This window comes from Electrona antarctica, assembly GCF_951216825.1.
Source record: "Electrona antarctica genome assembly, chromosome: 19".
NCBI lineage: Eukaryota > Metazoa > Chordata > Actinopteri > Myctophiformes > Myctophidae > Electrona > Electrona antarctica.
Window position 1 is genome coordinate 17,418,238 of NC_136800.1, and position 22,361 is coordinate 17,440,598.

Genomic DNA, 22,361 nt, shown 5'->3' on the forward strand with positions numbered 1-22,361 from the left:
GGTCATGAAGTGTGGATCATGACCGAAAGAATAAGGTTGCGAATACAAGCGGCCGAAATGAGTTTTCTCTGATGGGTGGCTGGCATCTAGAGATAGGGTGAGAAGTTCAGTCATGTGAGAGAGAGACTGAGTAGAGTTGCTGCTTATTCGCCTGGAAAGGAACCAGCCTACCGAGCGTCTCCCTATAGGGAGGTCCTCAATGCATGTCCCACTGGGAGGAGACCCCGGGGCTGTAAAAAAAAAAAAAAAGATCGTTCCAATAGCCTATCTAGGCTTAACACCTTCGCCAGACAGGTCGGACTCAGTATTAACACCTCAAAAACACAAGTGCTGTGTGTGAACTCTACCCCCACACAACCCATCCTTGTCGATGAAAAACCACTTGAGTTTGTGGAAGATTTCACTTATCTGGGCAGCCTTATCAGTAAGGACAGTGGGGCATCAAAAGACATCAAAGCAAGGCTGGGGAAGGCTCAGGGTGCCTTCTCCCAACTCCGATCCATCTGGAGATCAAAACAATATAGCCTTAAAACGAAGATGCTCCTATATAAAAGCAATGTCAAGTCTGTTCTGCTGTATGGTTCTGAGAGCTGGAGAGTGGTCAAAACAGACACTAGGAGAATAGAAGTGTTCCACAACAGATGCCTCAGACGTATATGTCAGATCTTTTGGCCGAATAAAATATCAAACCATGAACTGTACAAACAAACAGGGAGCCGGAGCATTACAAAGGACATTACACACAGACGCCTGAGATGGCTAGGACATGTACTGAGGATGGAGCAGGACTGCATCACAAAGGTGGCCTTACGATGGACACCACCAGGCAAAAGAAAACCTGGGAGGCCCAAGACCACCTGGCGCAGAACTGTGACGCAAGAGCTGGAACAGATGAACCTGTCCTGGGGAGAGGCGCAACATGCTGCCAGGGATCGGATGCAATGGAGAGCGCTCATTGAAGCCTTATGTCCCATAGGGGACGAAGAGGAGTAAGTAAGTAAGTAAGTAATAGCATATCTACAAGCTCAGAACATGTCGATCAGTTATTTAAACTATTTTAAAACATGTTTACACCTGTTAAGCCATGTGATGTGACAATTAATGTGATTGTGATTCTTTCTTTTGAAGTCACTGGAATGCACTGACAACCAGCACAGATACATGGATACTGGATAGTCTCCAAGTATAGCATACAATAATTGGGATACATTACACATACACAGCATACATTACCTTACCAAATGTATTGTAGTAGTAGTATTATATTTCCTTGTGGTCTTGTAAATCAGAGCTTCGAGCTCTGGACCCACTAGCATATTCACAACAATCTCAAGGACCCTCCCCAAATATACAGTAGGCCTATTAAATAAGGAGGCATAACAGTCATTTCAATTTATAATTTATTAATATTTCACATTACAAGATATTGAACCGAGTGTCGCAATACATTACATGTATACACACAAGTAAACATTTTAAACAAATAGCAGGCTAAAGTGTTGTAATATACTGTACATTTAACAAAATACATGTATGTGTTTGTGTACATTTTAAGACACTAGGCCATGCATGGGAACAGCAATGTCGCTCTCTTTCAGGTATCATCAGTGGGTGTTTCTGGAACTTGATGGTGGACAGTGTTCCTCGATCTGGCTCAGCTGCTTCTCATACCACTTTTTTCTTTTGCAATGAGTGAGATTCATTAGCGATGTACAATGATATTTTATGATTTGGTATTTGATATATTAATGTTGTAGGCCTACAAGAAAGCTTGTTTCAATGAAATTAATGAATGTTTATTGCAAGACTCAAAGGGTGCAGAAAAACACAATTACAGACAACAAATATAGGCTAAAATGTACATGTTATTGTTAGACACTAGACAGGCCATTTAATTGTGACAGTATATTACATTAATACAGGCTTTTAAGCCATGGTTTAAAAGAGAGAAATGAAATGATTACTATATTTACCCAGGGTATCTGGGCTAAGCTCAATAACTTGTTTCCAGCCAGGCCCTGCTCATAGAACATTTCATCGTAGTGGTTCAATGCCTTGTTCAAGGGCACTTCAGCGGTGGTAATTTTAACGTGTCGGACCGCTGATTCGAACTGGCGACCTTCCGGTATCAAGCCCGCTCCTCAATCCGTTCGGCCACCGCTGCCACACAGTCTCACACACGCGCGCGTCATAATTGATGTATTTCTATGACAGTCATGTTTCAGGTCTACTCTTGCTCATCTCTAAATACAAATTGAACATTTTGCTAAGAAAAACATTGCTCATATCCGGTATACGTTATGCAATGTTCTAATCGATGAATCAAAGCAAAGGGTGTGTTGTGTGTGTGTGTGAGAGAGAGAGAGAGCGAGAGAGCATCCTTGTCAATGGAAGAAGAGGGGGTCAAACTTAATTTATGCACCGTAGTACGACGATGTCGCGTGCAAAAAAGAGCAGATCTACAAGCAAACAATGCGTCGCGATGTGACCCGTTGCAATATTGCATAGCTTGTAGATCTTGATCATCTATTCTTGGTGGCGAGCGACACCGTTGTACTACGAAACATGAATGGGGTTAGAGGAGTGGTTTGAAGGAGGCGGACGCAGAAGGTGGGAACTTAAACTAGGCTAAATTCACCAGAAGAAAAGTAAAAAGACTAGAAGATTGACAACAGAGTAGTACGAGCAGAACATAATAGGCCTACACATAGGTTAAAATTGAGGGGATAAATAAGCATAAATAGACAACAGTAGGTTTTGGCACGAATCGTAAATTCAAGGATCCATGCGTAATCGTTCTCCGTGCGCTCTTCTGTAGCCTAACCATATCCTAAAGTTCCTTTTTATTCGAGTCAGTCTTAACTCATCAACATTTAAATGCAACGCTGTCTGATCTATGAGAAAACCATGGCACCAGAGACAAAGAACAACAATAACAACAACAACTGTAAAGACAGCAACAGGAGAAAGTTGTTGGTCGGAGTGGATCTGTTCTGCTTATTTCTAGGTAAGGATCCCGCTGACTGCTAATGCGCTCTGACTGACAGCAATTAGTAGTAGCTCTGGTATCCTATGTTTTTAACTTTACATATATCTGGCATGTTTTAGTAGCTCTGCTAGGCCTATTCTTTACATCATCTAATTTCAAACCTATTATAAATACCGTACCTTGCCATTTATTTTGACATTAATTGTTTTAATTATGAGTACATTATTTGGCATATCATAGGCTCCACTTGGGACGTTTTTGGTTGATATAGCCTACTTTAACATGTTGCAATAACGCTAAAGGATAATACAAATACTGTTTGTTTCCATTAGTTCTGTGTATTCAATTCATCATGAAGTTTAATTTAGCATGATAAAGAAACAAGTGCTACAGTTTTAAAGCTTTATTATTTATTTTGTTTAATCAGCCATATTATGTTTGTATGAATACTAATTAACCATTTCATTATCTTGGTGTTAAACGTGACACTCAGTGATTCTGTGCTAAAATGAATTCTGCTGGCAATAGGGGAAATACTTGTGCAGTTTCCCCGAGATGGATATATGTTGTTTTGCTCCCCACCCGCACCTGTACCTCTCCTTTCAATCACTCCTCGTTATATTTTCCAGAATGTCTGACATTCCACACTAGCCAGGAATCCCATTGAAGTGACATCTGGCATAATATGTGTGTGGCGTAATTAAAGCAAAGTGGTGTCAATGTCAGACATATGGGGTGTGTGTGTGTGTGTGTGTAAAATAATTCTTCATCAGTTGCCCAATATCCCAATTTTTGTTGGGTGAGTTATTAATGATGATGATGATGAAGTTAGTTTACTGGTCGGAGGCCAATCAAAGGCTCAGCTTTGATCGTCTTGTCAGAAGTCAGAACTCTACTTCTTCACTGCTTTCTTTTCCTCCGCAGTATGACCAGATGTTTTGGTCATATTTGTCAGTCTCATTTTATGGGTATTGAACAGCAAAGCCATGCTCAAGGCTTTACATTTTGAAGCTCTTGTATGTGACTCAATAAGAAAAGCAGGCCTCAATAACAGTCAGTCAGTCATCTGTAATGACCAAGGTTGGTGGAATTTACTTTCAGTAAAGTCTGGACGGTAAGCTTATTTGAACACAACATAGATGGTGATGTCAACATCACAATAGACATTCCCCTGCACATTAGAAAACAGACAAAGTTCATATATAACATGCACAATTTACATTTCCCAAGAGTTTTCAGTCCAGGGTTAGATAGTAGTGTTCAGAGTCCTAATTGTAGTTGGGGGGGGGATCTGTTAACCACAATCAGAATCATTGTTCACAGGTTTACAGGTCTAAATAAGTTCCTTTTGTCTATCATTTTGTTATTTCCTGAAAGAAAAAATAGAACAGGGGCAATGGGTTAGCAAGGAAAATAAAATCAACCACTTTACACTATATATTATATTACACTATATTTACTAGATCTTCTATTTCTGGCGAAGAGTTTGGTGTAGAAGGAAACAAGAGCAGACCAAGTACAGTTGCAACTCGGGTCCATTTAACTAAGAATATAGGGTTTTAGGACATGGTTAAAACCAGATGTTTTGGTAGGATGTTTTGCACCTCCTGCATCAGGAGGTGGTCAGAGACATGATAGTTTTGTTTGTTCATTTGTAATTCAGAGATTCAACTGGTGGGAGGGGTGCCAATGATCTTGTATGCACTCACTGCATTTATTTTGTTTGTGTGTGACTGTGTCCAAACTGTTAGAGATGAGGTGAGTGTGTTGTCATTGGTTGTGTATAACTGAAGGAGGAGCCTTTGTTTTACTAATTATGAAGCAACAACCCAGACAATGCTAACATGTTGGCGTCTTCTCAATGCGCCCAGACTTTTCTTTTGTCCATGCGGAGGGTACAAACCCCCCACGTTTTGCCATGTGTGTTTGTGTATGTATACCTGCCCACAGAAAAAGCTGGTCAACAAACCAGCCGTGTTGGGTAAAGATGTGGTTTTTGGGGCAGTGACCACAAGGAGGAAGTGGTGGGCGCGCACTGGTAATTACGACTCCTCCATTCTCACACAGTGATTGGAGTTCCTGGTAGGCCTACCACCGAGCCTGGGAGACACATGAAAGCATCTCCCCTTACTCACTGTGATGTGGCCCCAATAGCGTCTGCACTGCCAGCCGGCTGCCTGACGCAGAGAGGATTTATTGAACATCCTGGAACTAGAGGGTTATTAATCACCGTGCTGAGACTGAGGCTAATGCTGACTGAATGGAGGGCTGTGATTTTGTTTGTTGCTCAAGCCAAAGGTTAAGTGTTCGGGGTCAGTTGGCCATTAAGGATTTGCAGGTGTCTTTAAAAGTTTTCGAGTTAATCATTTTATAATGTTTTGTATGCGCTGTTGCTATGGTTCATCAGGCTCAACACCAGGTTGGGAGTTAGTATTAACCATGGCATCTGACATTTTGGTTGCATTTTGAAATTATTTCAAAATGTTCACAAAATATTCAAATTTAAAAGAATATCTGTGAGTTTGTAGGTATTTTCACTATTTGTCGCAAAACAAAGTATAAGGGCTTAGTGTGGTTAATCCGTCATGCTGGACTGCTTTAACCCTAGCATTATTAACCTGAACACACAGAAAATAATCCTTCACAGCAGTACAGTAGAAGTACTACTGTATAAGAGTGTATATAGGAACAGAGTTTTGCAGTAGCCCAGAGACACATAGGCAGTAGGTTGTGTGTGGGGGCTCATCCGGCCATACACACTGGGGTGCAAGTAAAAACAACTGCATCTGTGTATACACACCACAACTCCCTTAGACTGTATACATTTATATGCCAGGGAAAGCAAGAGAGAGAGAGGGAGTGAAATCCCGGCAAGTGGAAAATGTGCGTCTGTTTATTTTAATAGTGGCACTTGGTGTTTTGACAAATGCCTTCAAAATATGGTGGGATTTAATTCAACGTGAGAGGGCTACACACTGATTTGAGTATCCACATGCAGCAGTTAAACGGCAAGACCTCCCCAATGCTAGAAAGGCAAACAGACAAGCTGAAGAAACTCTCAGGCCGTAGGCACGAACAATATCTGTTTTCTGCCCATGTTGGTTTGGATGAGAGTGTCTGCTGCTACCTCCGCCGTACTCCCTTCAGCGTGCTGTTTGGCTGCGCTCATTCCTCATCCGAAGCCTGTTAGCGCTCTTCAGCTGACTGTTCAACAAATAGCTTAAGGGACAGAACAGAACGAAAACACCTGATATTGACATTAGCGAGGGAGAGAGCTCAGACTCATGTGAGAGCGAGCCATTTCAGACTAGAGGAGTATTTACCATTCTCCGTGTTGTCTTTGGGCTGATGCTGAGCTAATGCATTAGACATACCCCCAGCCTCCCGCCCGCTGTTGTTGTTGGCAGGAGGGCACCGTTTATTCCCCCTGCGCTGTCAGAAGCGGGAAGGGAGGAAGAGGAGGAGGCGGGCGGGAGAGGGAAAATCCCAAGATGCTCTGCGGAATGCTGACGGTGCACAGATGGAACGGACTGAAGGGTCAGAAGACGGGGTTCAGTGTGGGTGGGAGCACGAAACCCGGCCCGATACTTTGTTGTTTCTGTCCTTCCCATCAACTGTCATTGGGACCTGACGCACATGGCTCTCTTTTAACCACTTGAACCCCAGCATCCATATTCTGTGAGGAACATGAGCCAAAAATAGCAGATCTATAACTTAAGCTCACGATGCGTTACAACGTGCGCATTGTGGGCTTGTAGATTGGCTATTTTTGGCTAAAGAGGATTGGTGTAGTAGAGGCCAAAAACGTGATCCAAGTACAGCGCCAACTCAGGTCCAATGTACTATGTCGAGAGGGTTTTATGTGGTTAAGGGCTTTGAAAAACTGCACTCTTAACACTCTCTCTCTCTCTCTCTCTGCCTTCTACTCATGGCCCCTTCTGTTGGTCTTGAGTCTGTGAATGCGCTTAGAAGCGGTCACAAGGGGTCAGGACTATGGGGTTAACGTGTTTCACATTCAGCGCTGTGGGCCCGCTGCAAGCCCAGTCTTTTTCCACTGGCCTACATCAGCATTCAGGGCAGCCCAAGTTTGCCAAGACCAGCGCGTGTGCGTGCATGCGTGTGTGTGTGTGTGTGTGTGTGTGTGTTAGGAACTTCTGCCTGACTTTCACGCCCTCGTGGCCGACCGAGGCCAAGCAACAATACAGATCAGACAGACAGGATTGTGTGCGCTTAAAAGTATGTTTTCACTTTTCTACAATTCACACAACACACACATACTGTAGACGCACACATGCACGCATGCACGCGCGCGCACACACACACACACACACACACACACACACACACACACACACACACACACACACACACACACACTCTCTGACTCGCCAAGGCTCTCATGGTCCACAAACTTGTGGCCTGCTCAGCACCAGATATTTGTTTGAAGAGGGATTGTAAAAACAGTGACAGTAATAATGTGAATGGAAGGCCAGCGATCTTGGGCTCCCATCATGCAGCCCCCCCCCCCCCCCCCAGTCTGTAACCTGAGCTCAACCCAGCTGGACCATCAAAAGACGTGCGTGTGTGTGTGTGTGTGGCTGCGTGCGTGTGTGTGTGGCTGCGTGCGTGCGTGCGTGGGTAGGTGGATGTCTAAAGACTTCAAGCGGCTCAGCAACTAAGGCGTGTGTTGACATTTTGGTTTGAGAAGTCAAGCCAGCACCCCAGGCTGACCCCCGACACCCCCAGCGATACTCTGGTCTTCACCCATGAGAGCGCACACTAATGTTTGTTTTTCTTTGTGTTCGCAGATCTCAGAATCATTCAGACAAGCGAGTTCAAAGTCTCAGAATTGGTTAAATGTCCCTTTGATGTGATCCAGAGTATGTTTTTCAAACGGGAGGCGGTGGCCTCACTCTCCTGGGTACCTTTTCATAACCCACGAGAGACACCGAAGGATGCCTGAGAAATGGCGATTTATTTGCAGTGGTGTAAAAAGTACTCACATCTATAAGCTCACAATGTGTTGTAATGCGACCAAAATGTACTGTATATACCGTAGGGATGAAGTGTTACTGTAAGTGCATAAACAAAATCAAAACCTACAAAGTAACTAGCAACTATACGTTTTCAAATAAATGTAGTGAAGTACAAGTACAATATTTGGATCAGGGGTAGAAGTAACAGTATTGGACCTCAACATTTTAGTACAGTAGGCCTAAATGTACTTAGTTTACACCACTGCTCCTTTGGTGCCTCGGGTGGATGAAAAGTGACCTGCTGTTGACTGACATGTTTTATTATAACAACATGTTTGTTGTTGTGGGCGATAAATAGGGACTGTTTACTGTACCCCTCTTGAGTGGCAAAAGAACCAGAATTGATTGGACACCCCCGGCCCCCTCCCAGGCGTCTAAAAATGGGCCTTTCAAGTGAAGTTGAAAGCAGAGGAAGGAAGGAATGGATCACTGATAGTGGCATGTTTGAATTTAGTTGTTGTCGAGTTGTTGTTTTGTTATCTGTCATTGACTCTTTCAAACTCTTTTACTGGTAACTAAGCCTGTTTGATGTTGGTGTATAGTAGCATGACGGCTTCCCTGTATATTCCCAAGGACACGTCTTTCCTTTACGGCTGTTGTTCTGGTTGTTTTTGTTATGTTTATTGTTTCCTCATTTTCTTAATCTCGAGTGGGATGTGGAGGTGTTTTGGAAAACTGAGTGAACTAAAAAACACAAACAAGAAAGCACTCCAGTGAGCATGGTGGATGTCTTGTATGTACAGTAGTATGTCTGTCTATTTACAGTATCTGCCTGTTGATTGAGTACATGCCCTTGTCCACAGTGAAACGTTTTTAACCCATCTGTACAGTAAAGTATCTTAGCTGCGGTGGGTAGAGGTGGTCTTGCTGCTCACAGCCCATGGTGATGTGATGTGATGTGTCGTAAGCTTGTAGATCTGCTTGTAGATCAGCCATTTCTTACTGTATTTAAGAAAATGTATATTTTACATTTTCTTTTCAGAAGTCACTCAGGGCTCTATACTAGTGTATTTTCTGTTATCTGTTATTGTGGGGAAACCTCCACAATACGGATGCTGGGGTTTCAGTGGATGAAGACGCCTGGTTGAAAGATCAAAGAGCTGTCTGACGCCATGTGTGGTGTGTGTTGTCTTGACTACGCAGTGATGCTCGTGGCCGTGTTTCTCCACAAGTCTCCCTTGCCTCCCTACCATCGGGGCTTCCACTGTGGGGACAGTGGCATCAGCCTGCCCTATAAGAACAGCACAGTCTCCACTGTGGTGCTCACAGCAGTGAGCACAGCTGTGCCCGTGGTCTCAGTAAGTCTTGCCATGGCACGGGCAGGGGGGGGCGACCAGGGGGTCCACAACAACACCTCGGGACATGCACCATCCATTAATGGCTTTTTATGTAACCAATTAAGACCCGAGGCCAATTCCACAAATGCCTTATTCTAAATCAGTTAGTTCTCACACCTTCAAGATTTTTCAAAACATTTTCAAATATAGCAGATGTACTGTACACTCTGGCAGTGAGCTTGTATAATTTGCTATTTTTTAATAGCCAACGTGAAAATCTAAAATGACACAGATGCTTTTCCCGGTGAACTGTGGACAAATCACGAGTGGGTATAGAGTATGTGTCAATATGGTACCAGATATAAGCCGCCATTGGATTGAGTGTTCCCAAGTGTTCCCTCGTCGCACCTTAACTGTGCCTTTTTACCTGTGTCTTCTTTAAGACTTCCCTGTCATTAACCCGGCACCCTCCACTCCCCCCCCCCCCATTCCTTCTTCTGCTTTCTCTCTCTCTCTGTGCCTCACCGCTTCTTCTTCCGAAAAACACCAGCCGGCCTGCCTTTCCTCGTCATTGAGACTAGCGCCGTTCAGCCCTACCGCCGGGGCTTTTACTGCGACGACGAGTCCATCAGGTACCCGGCCAAAAACGGAGACACCATTAGCGATGGCGTGCTTTGCGCTGCTGGCATTCTTATCACCATCCTCTCTGTAAGTCACCACGCCTAACATCACCCTCACTCTGTACCCTTTTGTCTAGCACCATTATTACTACCACTCACTCACAACAATGTCCTCCAAGGTGGTTCTTTGTGGTGCGGCACGTCTCACAGCATTAAGTGAGCATAAACGCACCCTGAGGTCCTTCAGGCAGGACTTCTGAGGTCATTTTCCCACACATCGCTATAAAGACCAAAGTGCAGGTGTTTACCATCTCAATGCTTGTGGAATCTCCTGCCTGAGGGGCTTCGGCCCACACCGACGCCATCACCAATTCACCATCTCAATCATCTGTTACATTAAAATCAAACAAAACACACAAAAAACTTTCTTTCTCTACTGATGTTATTCACCTGTTTTATGTTTCACTGTGGCATTGTTTTTTATTGAATTTATTGAATTTAGTTTTTTGTTTGTTCATTTTATTGAATTTTATTTAACTTAAGATCTGAGGCCAATTCTACAAATGTCTTCTAAATCCTAACAGTTTTCTGAAAAACCTGTGTTGCTATACTGTGTCAGTGGTTCTCAAATGTTTTCATGTCAAGGACCCCCCAAATGATATGCATTTGGCCGCATACGCTTCAACCTCCCTCTCCCACTCTCTCAAAATATTTTGTTCTGGGCAGGGACCCCCAGACGCAAAGATTTCAGTTAAAAATGTTCACTTGAAAAAATATATTCAAAGATTTGCACAATGTTCACGATTTTCTGCAAGCTCATAGCGTGGCACGAAGTGACGCGCTATTCGCTATATCGCTAATATACAGTAGCTAAAATGACAGGGATACCTTCCTGGTCTTATGGGTTAACCATATATACTAAGTAAAGCCTTATGTTGAGTGAGGAGCTAAATGTGTATCGTCAACTTTGTGCGAGTACATACTAGGATTATCCTGCTCTAATTACTGGATTAGTAACACAACAACACCATTCCACATCTGTGCTATCAGCCCCCAAAGCGCTCACTCTCGGGGTATTCCAGATAACGGCCAACACCAACAACATTCCCCACGTTTACTTTATCAGAGGCTTTCTCCTCTCAGGGTTTAAAGATTGTTCTGCTGATTGAGGTACCTCAGATGGCTTTAGGGATCAAGGGTTTAGTGGATCAATGTGTTGATCGATAATGATTCTCAACATTCTCATGTCGAGGACCCCCAAAGTGAGATGTACTGTATGTGGCGGCAAACCCCTATTTTAAAAGATGTTGTGCCAGGGACCCCTATTTTAAAAGATGTTGTGCCAGGGACCCCTATTTTAAAAGATGTTGTGCCAGGGACCCCTATTTTAAAAGATGTTGTGCCAGGGACCCCTATTTTAAAAGATGTTGTGCCAGGGACCCCTATTTTAAAAGATGTTGTGCCAGGGACCCCTATTTTTGTATTGTTGTCAAGATTATTCCAAATTCTTCTACACTGTTTTAATCAAAAACAGCCTTTCTAACCCTTGTGCCGCATCTCGACGTGTTGTGAGCTTGAAGATCGGCAATTTTCGAATAGCCGAAGTATAAAATAGGGTTATGGTGGTTAAACTGGGAGTGGCTTACCATGCCTACACTTTAGCGGGATGCATTGCACAGTTCACTAAACCATTAAGAAACCTGCTCTGTCATCAAGTTATAACAAGTTAAGGATTAGAGCACTATAGCCATTTAAAAGCCCCCCATCGGTGCCTCTCTATAACACTGCAGGTGGTTTTTTTTGCTGTCGCCAATCTTGACAGATCAGTGGTGCAGCGGGACGTCTACTGTACACCAGGCTTAGTCTGTACACGCTCAAGGCCTTAATTACAAATTAATGACTAAAAGTGAGTACTGTACTTAAGTACAATCAACAAATATTGTACTTTTTACTCCACTACAATTATTTGAAAACTTGAGTTACTAAATTGAGTTATTCCGTAGGTTTCAATTACATTAAGTCATTTGAAAATAGCAGATGACCTGATACATTTTATTAATTTGGAAACTTGTGAAATTGGACATTCTTGATACCAATACATTTGTACTTTTGTAAGTAAATTTAGAAATCCTTTATTTATTTTTACACTGTAGTGTTGATACTTTTACTTGGGCAAAGATTTAATGAAATTTAACTTTTTCCTGCTATTGTGGTGCGTACTGTTGGCAGGCGGCTCCTCTGTAGCGGAGCGGGGAAGGTAAATTCCTTGTGCCCAGGGGCACTGTCACTGACTGAAATATTCTAGGCTGGTTCCCCTATAGCAACGTGGAGTTCCCTCCTCCTGGAGAGCAGACTACTGGGAAGGCTTCGGGCCAATGGGGTTTTTTACGGGTGAGAAGGAGCTCCCCGAACCTGTATAATTATGGTTGACGCAATGGTTGTTCGGTCAAATACAGTAATTGGTGGGGTGAAATTGCGGCGAGGGCCCAAACAAAAAAGAACCTCAGCAGAACTGTCGTTGACTTGTATCCCCCCCGCCTGCTAAACGTGAACAAAAACATAAATAATAATCTTGTCTGTCTTTGGCCATTGTCTGGAAGTTAAATTCTGTACATAGCTCCTGGAGTAATGTATGAAGGTATGAAAAACGACGTAACGTCCTAGCCTAACTGTCTCATTTGAGACAGTTAGAGAGAACGCCAGCATGCTGTCGAGATGCTGTGCTGGCGAGAGAATTAAGTAGTGCTTCACATCCGTCTGACAAAAAGTCTGATTCATACTTTGTGCTGGTGCCGCACGCCGAAAATAGCCGTTCCTTCGCACTATTTTCAGTGCGAGGCACCGGCCGCCTCAAGGAATTATAAATCAAGCCTATAAGGCACAAGAGTGTCAGTGGGGTGTTCATAATTGGCTATTATGCAGATATTTCTTTTTTTAGACATAAGGAAACACCCTGTCATACAGTGTTTGGGTTCGCATGTTATCATTTTTGGGGAAATGATAGAGTTTTATGAGGCAAGTCGCCACGAGGCCATGAATCTCTCCGAGGTTGCAGACAGTGTAACAACTGCATGTCCTACACAGCGTGCTTTTCTTTCGCTCGTTCACATTCACAGTTAATCTCTTCTCACACAAAGAGATCCAGATGTGTTTCTCTCTCTCACACACTTTCACTCCATCTCCCATGAAAGCAGCTGGGCCTCGTCGGAGCCGGCTCTCAAGGCCTGGACGGGGGAAAAACAACACATTCTATCAGCTTGTTAAATCTCCCCTCAGGACTTTCCCTGGTGAAAAAGAAAAAAATTACAAAAACGTGTTTCTCAGAGTGAAACCTATGACTGTGTCCTTCTCGCAAGAATGCCTGACGATACGGAGATACTAACATGAAAACACCCAGACTCCCTCTTGTGAAATCAGAGACTTTACAGAGAACGAAAGAGAGAGAGGGATTTATAGTTGGTTGCGTGTCTGTGTCGCGCACGGAAAATAGCAGATCTACAAGCCCACAATACGTCGCAGTGAGACATGTTGTGGGCTTGTATATCCGCTATAATCTGTGTGCGACACCCATGCACAGCGAAGTATAAATCAGTAGTGGCGTGAAAAACAAACGTGCCCCCGATGTGCGCCCAGTGGAGTCTGGCCACCGAAATCAGACATGTCGCCTAGCTCAGCGTTTCTGCTGATTAGAACCAGAAGTGCCTCCCTCCTCCTCCCTCCTCCTCCCTCCCCCCCCCCCCCCCCATCTCTCCACTTTCCCCCCACCCCCTCCTTTCCTTTCTGTGTTTTTATCCTCCTCTTATGCCCTCGCTCTTCTCGTTTCATTTCCAGGCATCCTTCCTGCCTCCCTCAGATTATTACATTTAACTAAAACATTTTAATTAACCGTTATTAAAAAAACAAGGCAAAACAGCAAAACAACAAGGTAAAGAAACGGGACAAACTTGTTTGTGAAAATAGCAGATTGACTATTTTCACTAGTATTTTTCTGAACTTTTTGAATGTCGCCCCTGACTACCGAAACCAACCGAAATTGACTAACCGAAATTGAAAAACTAAATAAAATTAATGAAAAATAATAACTTTGATCCCCCCACTTTGTTTCCCCTCTCTCCCTCCCACTCCCCCACAGTCCCCCCCCACACACTCCTCTGCCCCACTCGCTCCCATTTGATAGTGGCTTGGAGGCTACTTATGGGGAGGGGGCGAGGCATTCTGAGCTTGAACAGCTGTAGTGAGTTACTGCTGTCCACAACATTCACCAAAAGTGTACCATTCCCATCCATGGTTTTGGCTTTTCAGACAGCAGTTTTATTTGCACAATTACTGAAAAATCCGCACGGTGTCTGCATTTTTTTGCGTTCACACATTACCACCCCACCCCCCATATTTGCACAGTGAACTCGCTGGTTTCTGTATTCTCAAAGCAGGCTGAAAACAAAGGCACATTAGCAAGTGTGCATTGCCTCGGTACCTTCAAATGGCAAAAATGGCCATACTTACTTCAAGACCTACTTGTTTCTGTTACCACCATGCTCTTACCACTCTGGTGCATCGTCGTCATAAAACGTTCAGCATATCAAAAGGTCACCCTCAGAAATAAAAGTACATATTATTTTCTTCTATTGCTCTATACATCAATGACAGATGTTTTGGCTATCCAGCCTTCATCAGTGTGTCACGACAGCTGGATAGCGAAAAGACACAAAATCAACAAAGGTTTTGACCATTGCCACTGCAGAGTAAACGCATTGTAGCCTATAAATGATTATGCCACCTGCATGACGGCCGTCAGTAGAGCCGATTAAACCACACCATGGCTTTACAACAGTACAAAATGAGTGGACAAAATTAACAGAACCACATAAAGATCTATAGTCCTGAATTACCATAACAGGTCTGTAACTCGTGTACAAAATGCAACCAAATGGACCCTGGCTGCGGCCGGGTCCATTTGGTTCCATTTGTACACTCTCAGAGTTAAAGTAGCTATAAGCAATATATGTAAAAATGTTAAAGGACCACTTCACCACTTTTCAACATCTCTTCATATAATTGGTCCTCACTAATGTTCATGATAAAACACCACCATTTTGTCCTACTCAGTCTGTGTCTCATAGGAGGGCTTTGGGCAGTTCGGACACCCGTCCACCAGTGACATCATCATTAGGCAGATTTTTTTTTAAACAAGATTTGTTTTAAAATATATTTAGATTTGTATTATCGTGAGAACGATGGCTTCAACTTTTGCATTGCAACTTTTCAGGAAAAGAAAGCCTGCCGTTTCTATTAGCTTGGATTCACCATCGATGATGTCACTGGTGGACGGGTTTCTGAACTGCCCACAGCCTTCCTATGAGACACAGACTGAGTAGGAAAGAATTGTGGTATTTTATCATGAACATTAGTTAGGACCAATTATAGGAAGAGAAGTTGAAAAGTGGTGAAGTGGTCCTTTAATGACCAGGGAAAAAACGGTCGAAATGACTAACCAATCAGGAAGTAGACAGGCAAATCGACCAATGACAAAGCTTCTAGGAAAAACTTTGAATGCAGATTAAGGCCCCTAGATGTGTCACAGAGACTACTTTTTTTGGGAGCGTTTTACCCATTGCTGGCTGTCTGAATAAAAAAAATAAAAAAAGGTCATGGCTCAGCGGTCCAGGCACCTTGGCTGGTAATCCAGTCTGGCAGTGTGCCGCGGGTTCGACTCCCGATCCCGACGCCCTTTACTGCATGTCATCCCCCCATCTCTCTCCCCATTTCCTGTCAGCCTACTGTCTGTCCCTCCATAAAAAATATAAAATAAACAAAACATTTAAAATGTTGACATAGTATTGCTTATAGCAGCTTTAAGGGGGTCTTTGCAAATAACATTTGAGAACCACTAGTACAGTAGTCGTGGTAAATCATATTCTGAAGTAAACCTGGATTAAACTAAGAATATTATAATGGTGTGTAAAAAAACAAATCTAAAATGTGCCAGTCAAGGCCATGGACACATGTGTCCGTGTACGGACATATTGATGACCCCTGACGCAGAATCCTCTGTCCCCGTCATCAGATTGTGATCGGCGAGAGCTACAGGATCCACTATCTGAGCGAGGGCTCCAAGGCCTTCGTGGGGAACCCCTACGTCGCCGCCCTCTACAAGCAAGTGGGTGTGTTCATCTTCGGCTGCGCCGTCAGCCAGTCCTTCACTGACATCGCCAAGGTGTCGGTGGGTCGCATGCGGCCGCACTTCCTCGACGTGTGCAACCCGGACTTCTCCACCATCAACTGCTCCCTGGGGTACATCACGGACTACCAGTGTCAGGGGCAGGAGAGCAAAGTGCAAGAGGCCAGGTATGTGCATTGAATTTATCCTTCACAAATAGTTCAACGTTGTATGTGAGATAAACTGCAAGGCATTATAAAGATGGATCTTTTGTATCTGTTTAAGTGCCTGTTAAAGGGGTAGTTCTCCCCAAAAAAATCTTATTTTCTATCAATTACACATGCCATGAAGCTTTGAATTCATGGATATTATTATTATTATTATTTGTCGCATTCCTGAGCCAGTAACTCGAGGATCGGGTCATCAGTCAGTAGGAGACTCAGAAGTCTCCTGCAGGAGACAGTAGGAGACTCTGTTTTGATTGATTGATTGATTGAAGAATTTATTAACAGTTTGCAGAATTACAGTACATTTCAAGCACAAACTCAATACAAAGGCTGTTAACTGTGAGTGGACGACCCAATTAAGCATTACACTTGTTTCCAATAGGGTCCACCATGTTCAAATCATCAAAACATTTAGAGACGTACAAATAGACACTTCTATAGACAGAACAGGAATTCATCATAAAGGAGGTAAAAAGGGAAAAGAAACATATACAGTGAGGGGAAAAAAAGGGGTGGGTGGTGGGGGGGGATTCACGTTCAGCTCCGTTAATTTGTTTGTTTTCCTTGGAGGAGCTGCGTTGGGTCCCCAAGTCGGCTCCGTGGCCGTACCTTGAGTTGGCTGTGTGGCCGTGACCGTCTCTTGTGTTGTCCTTGCGTTGGGTCCCCAAGTTGGCTCAGTGGCCATACCTTTAGTTGGCTGTGTGGCCGCGACCGTCTCTTGTGTTGTCCTTGCGTTCGTGTTTGAGGGATTCCGATTTTACAGGGGCCAGTTTCGAATTGCAGCCGTCCGTAGGTGCCCTTTGAGAGCGGTTTTGAAAGAGTCAAGGGATTCGCATGTCTTAATGACAGTTGGTAGGGCGTTCCACATTTTGGTGGCATAGGAGCGAAAAGAATTTAGTCCCTTGTTTGTGCCGAATCTGGGTTGTACATGGTTCGTTGTAGACTGCCGGTAGACTCAGTAGTCTAGAGTAGACTGCCGGTCATCAAATACTTGGCTCAGGAATGTACAGGTATGAATTCAAAGCTTCATGGGGTGTGTAATTGATAGAAGGAACAAGCAAACAATGTTCAGTACAGGAGTGCGTAAATAATGAACGTTTTATTTGTATTTTCATCGTCAGATATTGTCAGATATTTCAAAATGTCCCCAAAGAGTAGTGTGCGTAGTGAATACATTTCCATCATGGCTGTTAGTGATGGGTTGTGTGAGCTGTGGCAGGATGCTGATAGGCTCTCTTCTTTTCTCCTCAGGAAGTCTTTCTTCTCTGGACACGCATCATTCTCCATGTACACCATGCTTTACCTGGTGGTGAGTTATTGTCACTTATCTACAACCCATTTAGGACTGAGGCCCATTCTAAAAAAATGTCTTCTAAAAGTTATCTGAAAAACCTATGTTTCTATGTCGGTGGTGCTCAACCTTTTTCATGTCAAGGACCCCCAGAATTATCTGTATTTGGCTGCCGACCCCCATATGAAAATATGTTTTTCTAGGGACCCCCCAGAAGCAAAGATTTTAGTTAAAAATGTTCTCTCTGAAATAATATTTATTCAAAGATTTGCGCCACATTTTCACGATTTCACGAATAGCAGATCTACAAGCGCTATGAGCTATGTAGCTTGTATATCTGCTATTTTTCAATAGCTAAAGTATAACATAATGCTTGAAACACCAAAAGGGTTTCCCGTCCAGAATCGGTTAACATCAACAAACCATGCTTTACCTAGTGGTGAGTTACTTGCTGTCACTTATGAACAAGCTTTTAACATGAACACACCATGCTTTACCTGGTGGTGAGTTAGTTATTTATCTACAAGCTTTTTTAAACACACACACATACACATTTACACAAATACAGTAGAACAGTGGTTCCCAAACTTTTTAGCCTGTGACCCAAAAGAGAGATTTGATATCTCCCCGGGACCTAAACTAGTGAAAATAGCAGTGACATGTTTTTGAGTGGTGCAACCACTCCAAGGAACAGCTTTGTCCCTATGTCCCAATCTATGTCCTAACCTATGTGACTATGTCCCGATGTTTAGAGTACCAATAGGGGGTGCTGTTGCACCACTCGCTTTATTGAAAATAAAGAAAAAAACACACACACACACACACACACACTATGCCCTTATTGATCACGCCTTTCTGTTTTATTTCCCATCCAGTTCTACCTGCAGTCTCGCTTCACGTGGCACGGAGCTCGTCTGCTGCGTCCCCTCACCCAGTTCACCCTCATCATGATGTCCTTTTACACCGGCCTGTCCCGTGTCTCCGACCACAAACACCACCCCACAGACGTACTGGCCGGTTTCGTGCAGGGAGCTCTGGTGGCGTACTGCATAGTGAGTGGTTCGGTCATGGTCTTCTGCTCACTTCTCATGTCGCTGTTGTCGAGCACAAACCTTGTTATCTCCGAGTTGAAAACAGTTTTCGCTTAGTTTTTTCCCCGTAAATCGAAGCCCATCACACAAGAGCGCCGCGTATAAGTAGTGAAAATAGAAGTTGTACAAGCACACAAGTGAGCTTGTAGATCGGCTAGTATCAGCTCGTCTTGCCTTTCGTACTTTCTACTCTAACTCGTCTCTACCCAATTTTGCTTTGTGTTTCCATTGGCTCTCGGACCCCCTGTGAAGTATAAATACAGCCCATCAAACTGCTTCATTTCATTTACAACATCTAGTTTAAACATTTCTCAATAGTTGACGACGAGCACAACACAAAGAATCTTAATAAATGCAAGAAAATGTTCAATTTATTGCTACGCACAGCAACATTTATATTTACAAGAATAGGAAAACGATTCACCCCTACCAACATTTCTCTGTGCTGTATTAACATGTGAAAAGATGATGTCACAAAGGAAAGAGGGGCAGCAGATAGCCAATGTGTAAAGAGTACATTTGGTTAATTTGTACACTCTCCGAGCAAACTTAGACGAACACAATGCAATCTAATCAAACCGGTTTCTAACAGCAGCAATTAGGTTACACACGAGAGACATGCTCCTCACAGATGCAAAAGGACAAATATAACACAATAACAGACAGCTGAAACAACCGTGACTAGCAAGCTGAAATCTGTATCCGTCTGTCTGTCTGAATGGAATGGGGGCATTTGTTAATAAGCCTGCTTTATTAGTTGTATTATATGCATCAGATAGTTTCATTTTATTATGTATTTATAAGGCTGTATTTCAGTGTCCTTCAGTTATCTTTCAGTTCCATAGGTTCTATTCTATGTGACACATTATGAGACATGATTCCATCCTTCCGTATTCTTGTCAAAGTGCTCGTGATCTTGGATCAGTTAGGCCAGTCAAGATTTGACCCAAAAGAATTTGCAAAAGTAATCGTTCACGGTTTTTTATGATCCTTAGGTTCATCCAAATAACATATAAAAAATTGAATATTATATCAATTGTGGATCATGGTAAATTCAGGGGTTGAAAGTTTGAGAACCATTAAAAACCTGTAAGGCAAAACAAATCTCATTCCAAGCATTAGTTTTGCACTAAAAACACTCCTTGGCCTAAAAACGGTCATAGCCTCTTGCCCAAATGTGCCCAAATGTGATGTGGTCAGCACATTTGGGCAAGTGGCTATGGCCTAATTTAGCCCAATGAGTGTTTTCCGTGCAAAACTAATGCTTGGAATGGATTCAGAATAGTTTGACACTTCTTAAAGCATAATTCAAATTAGATTTTTTAGGTATTTTAGGTATTTAATGGTACTTTACCATGATCCACAATTTATATGATACTCTATTTTTAATATGTTATTTGGATGAACCTAAGGATCATAATAAACCTTGAACGATTACTTTTGCAATTTCTTTTGGGTCACGCCCCTTATTAGTTTAGATTGACTGGCCTAAATTGCATGGTAATTTAGTGTCTACACTCGTTGAACAGAGATGTCTTCATTTGTCTTCCATAGGTGTTCTTTGTGTCTGACCTGTTCAAACACAAAGGCAGACGCTCTGCCATGTCTTCCACACCCGTGAAGAAGGATCTCGTTCCTCCGGCGGACATCCGGGAACGGAGCAGCCACCTCATCATGGCATAGGGCGGACTCCAGATTAGCACATTATATCCTGACCTGTGCCACTTAAATCACTACTACTACTACTACTACTACTACTACAACATCATCCACTGGCCAAGACTGGACGGATCGAAATCTGAACAAGTCTGTACAACGCAGACAAATAAAGAAGTTTGGACATCTCAACGACGCAGACAGAAGAGCAGGAGGAGAGAAGGGGAGGTAAAACGAAGTAAATCTGAACAAACGGGGTTTGACCAAATCCCCATCTCAATCCCAGCAGACGTTTTGAATGTGGGACTGCGATTACAACCGGCTCCTCTCTCGTTAAACTCCCAGGACTGCGATTACAACCGGCTCCTCTCTCGTTAAACTCCCAGGACTTTAATATCCTTCTAACTCTTGATTGTTACAGAACAGATGTGGCTTGCAGATATTCCTAGAGGCCTCCTCTAGCCCCACGTACTGTACAGCCCACGGTCATTCCATGGACGAAAGCCTGAACTGAAACGAGATGGTGAAAAGACAGCTGCGGTGCAGAGCAGTGCGCGTGGCGTTTCCTCCGCTCAGCTGCAGCCAACATGGGACGCCGTTCTAATAATAACATGCACGTTAACACTCGCAAACCAAAAGACAACAACAAATTCCTTAATGACAGGAAGGATGTTCTGTTTCGTTTAAATGTATTATTGATTTCAAGTATATGAACAACGGCAACAAAGGAATAACCTTTATATGTATTGAGTTATAGCACTATTTTATCCAAACCCAGTATTGATTGATTGATTGTCACCACTTGAATGAACTGAAGTGAAGCTTTTGCAAAGCTTTGTAACCAATGTTCTTGTATTATACACATATTATTTGCGTCCACACAGTGTAATTTTGTATAGATATAAATGTACATAGGAATTACAGTAGGTGGAAAATACGGCAACAGAAAGTGGGCCTCTTTCTGCTGGCTGGGACGAGCCCCCACTGAGCCTTTGAATGAAATGACTGTCTGTTATACTGTATGTACCAGACGAGCGCTCACGAGTGTTAGGGCAGAGTGAATGTGTGTGCGTGGTGTGTGGGCACACGTGTGTGTGTGTGTGTGTGTGTGCATACATGCTTGTTTGTGCGTGTATACGAGTGTGTGTGTGTGTGTGTGTGTGTGTGTGTGTGTGTGTGTGTGTGTGTGTGTGTGTGTGTGTGTGTGTGTGTGTGTGTGTGTGTGTGTGTGTGCGTGTGTGTGTGTGTGTGTGTGTGTGTGTGTGTAAAGGCTTGTCTGTCATTGAGCCAGTGTCTAAATGTCATGTCTATATTTGAGTGTTTATAGCCTACAGTACATGCGTCTCTTTTCAGATATGCTTTAGGCTGAGTGCAGGGAACCGGCACCTGCTTCAGCGGACTCACATTCAAGTCAAGACACGAAAAACGTGGAAAATACAGTACAGCACAAGTATATACAGTAACTCGCTGTTATGTATGTTCATAGTTCACATCTCCGTGGGAACCCTGTGACAAGAGATCCCCAATTACCATTATACACAACAACAACAATTACCAGGGTTGGGATTTTCAAAGGCAGAGGTCATCAACCTTTTTGTATCCGAGGCAGGCAAAATTGATAAAATTGCAACTCAATGTTTTGGCACATTAAATGATGGAAAACCATGTATACTAATACAAAATAATATAATCATTGGTTGCGTGACCACAAATGTTTTTTTTTAACTCGTATAAGCTCATATTGAATTGCAGGTAATTGTATGTTAATGTGAGGTCATGTAAGAGTTTGCATAATATTGACATTTCAGCACAATGTCAATAGACCTGCATCCAGTATAAAGATGATCCCTCTTCTCTGTCTGGAGAGGTTTGTGGGAAATCCCACCCTGTGTGATAGATAGGCCTATTCATCAATGTATCGGAGAGTTATGTAGGCTATAATACCATGTATAATACTGTGTCACGTATATTCTACCTTATGAAGAAATATCCACTATGACTTAAAAGTGTTGACACC

General features: G+C 43.1%; 1 protein-coding gene across 2 annotated transcripts; it reads left to right on the plus strand.

Annotated features, from left to right (window-relative positions):
• Positions 1–2,665: 2,665 nt before the first annotated feature.
• On the plus strand, positions 2,666–20,378 carry LOC306943700 (phospholipid phosphatase 3-like). Of its 2 annotated transcripts, none has more exons than XM_079530224.1 (6): positions 2,666–3,007; positions 9,169–9,323; positions 15,987–16,267; positions 17,558–17,615; positions 18,473–18,649; positions 20,243–20,378. In XM_079530224.1, exons 1-6 carry the CDS (start codon positions 2,878–2,880, stop codon positions 20,369–20,371), a joined length of 930 nt encoding a protein of 309 aa, XP_079386350.1. In that variant the 5' UTR covers positions 2,666–2,877; the 3' UTR covers positions 20,372–20,378. The 2 variants fall into 2 exon arrangements, with proteins under 2 accessions (XP_079386350.1, XP_079386349.1); XM_079530223.1 differs by lacking the exon at positions 9,169–9,323 and adding an exon at positions 9,853–10,010.
• The last annotated feature ends 1,983 nt before the right edge of the window (positions 20,379–22,361 follow it).